Raw genomic sequence first — 2,110 nt, 5'->3', positions numbered from 1 at the left:
ATAAGCACGGTGGATCCGTCAAAGCGATACACTCGTTCCTATCACATATTCTCCCACCCACCGGGACGCAAAACGCTCTTGGCGAGAGCCACAAGAAGGCGTCCACACAGCAAGCCACTCGTCGGACAGGCGTGCTCGCTCGATGTCGGCGAGCGCATGGCGCACGCCTTGGACGGTGGCGAAGCCAAAAACACCGATGGTGGCCGTCCGCTGGCGTGAGCGGCGGCGGTCGAGACCTCACCCTCCCTTCGCGACGACCCAACCTTACGCGGAACAACCCAACCCAGGCCCACAACCCAACCCAACCCAAAAAGCACGATTCTCCTTTCATTAAAACTCATATGTCCTACTCAAAACGAAGACGCCGAGCGAGGCGGCACGATCACTATTAATTATGCGTTGCAACCTCGAGAGAGATTTTTAGAAGCCAACAAGAAATGTGTCTTCTCTTCTAACCTCGATGAGAGGGCCATGAGATGGGTTGGCTGGTGCGACACTCCTCGCTGACACTATCATTTCTACCATGCGCTGTCCCCAGACTCAGTCTTTGGCTCGTGAGTCCTCACGCGGTGCGTCCGAGAGGTCTGCTTCAATGAGCGCGCAACGTGCAAGCCCCGCAGAGGTGCGGGCGAGAGGGCGGCCCGAGCCCGAAAGGGCCCGCCCTCGGCGTTGCTCTACATGGTAACGGATAAGAAGAGAAACACCCCCGGACAGGGACGCCGGCAGTCGAGTCGGGACACGCTGTGGTTCAGACGTCCCCCCCCTCGACGCAGTCGAGTCACTGACATGAATAGGGAGGAGAAAGTGTCCCCCACATATCACCACAGACGCAGCACAGGGGCTCCAATCCTGTCCCAGCCTGGGGGGCCTCGCTAGATCTCCAGTTGGGAGTGCGAGGGCTGGATCGACTGCAGTGTGGGTTGTGGACCGTCGGGATAGCGTGTGGCGTAGATGTTCTCCTGGAAGTAGAGAGGCCGATGTCTCTCGCCCTGCAGGAAGGAGAAACTCCGATGGTTGAGTGAAAACTCCTCCCTGCGGTATGTGCGCAGAAAGGGTTGCGCTATGTGCAGCACGGTGTTGAGGGCTCGGGAGGGCAACGACGGCGGCGTTGCCGAGCTCGTACAGGGGCCTCAATCCTGTCCCTGATGGGGTGCGCCTCTCGCCGCGCGCGTAGCAGTCGGCGCGCGGGTAGCCTCAGAGATGCGCAGAGCGAGATGCGGTTATCGGCGAACCAAGCCCTGGGCTTGGATAGGGCGCGGCGTAGCCGCGGCGCAGTGGATAGCGTGAAGAGCCCACTCACTGTCGTGAGCAGACCGCCGCTACCACGTGCAAGCCCCGCAGAGGTGCGGGCGAGAGGGCGGCCCGAGCCCGAAAGGGCCCGCCCTCGGCGTTGCTCTACATGGTAACGGATAAGAAGAGAAACACCCCCGGACTGGGACGCCGGCAGTCGAGTCGGGACACGCTGTGGTTCAGACGCGCAATCCCTAGTAGGTAGGTAGGTAGTAAGGTGAAGAACAGCCAGGCTCGGACTGGACACCAACGCGGTATGGGTGGACGCTGGACAGATGATGACGAATCCCTACCAGCACGGTGCAAAAGAAATCCGTGAGGGACGCTCGCTCCCCGACGCCGACGAGTTCGCCAGCCAAATGTTGGCGCCACACAAGCTCTTCCGACAGGCGACACGGCGTCGCCTGTACACGCAGCTGGCGCCCCGCGCATTCTCCGCCGCGAGCCGACTCGCCGCTCCCGCCTCGCTCGCCCGGTTGGATCTCGCGCGCACGCCGCAGCCGCTGGCAGCGCCGAGGCGTCGGTGGCTCGCGACGGATGGAGAGACTGTGGAGGTTCCGGTGCCGGAGATGGGCGACTCGATCTCGGAGGGGACTATCCTCTCGATCGCAAAGAAGCCGGGCGACTACGTCGCGCTCGAGGAGACGGTCGCCGAGGTTGAGACGGACAAGGTGACGGTCGAGGTCAAGTCGCCGCACGCTGGGACGATCAAGGAGATCCATGTGGCGGTCGACGAGAGCGTCGAGGCGCGGACGGCCCTTCGCTTCGCTCTCACGCGAGCCTCGCCACCGTGTCCCCCACTCTTGCCCCCTCTCCTCCC

The 2,110-nt window shown here is 62.7% G+C and overlaps 1 protein-coding gene across 1 annotated transcript in view; it reads left to right on the top strand.

The window, feature by feature from the left end:
* Positions 1-1,565: 1,565 nt before the first annotated feature.
* EMIHUDRAFT_229561 (hypothetical protein) overlaps positions 1,566-2,110 on the top strand; it is a gene marked incomplete at both ends in the record, with an annotated part of 1,264 nt that continues 719 nt past the window's right edge. Inside the window, one exon of the mRNA XM_005785976.1 lies at positions 1,566-2,012. Within this exon, the coding sequence (XP_005786033.1) occupies positions 1,566-2,012 (447 nt within the window). The remainder of the gene's footprint in view (positions 2,013-2,110) is intronic.

This window comes from Emiliania huxleyi, assembly GCF_000372725.1.
Source record: "Emiliania huxleyi CCMP1516 chromosome Unknown EMIHUscaffold_156, whole genome shotgun sequence".
NCBI lineage: Eukaryota > Haptophyta > Isochrysidales > Noelaerhabdaceae > Emiliania > Emiliania huxleyi.
The sequence above is the reverse complement of the archived record's forward strand: the minus strand, read 5'-3'. Positions and strand labels throughout refer to the sequence as shown.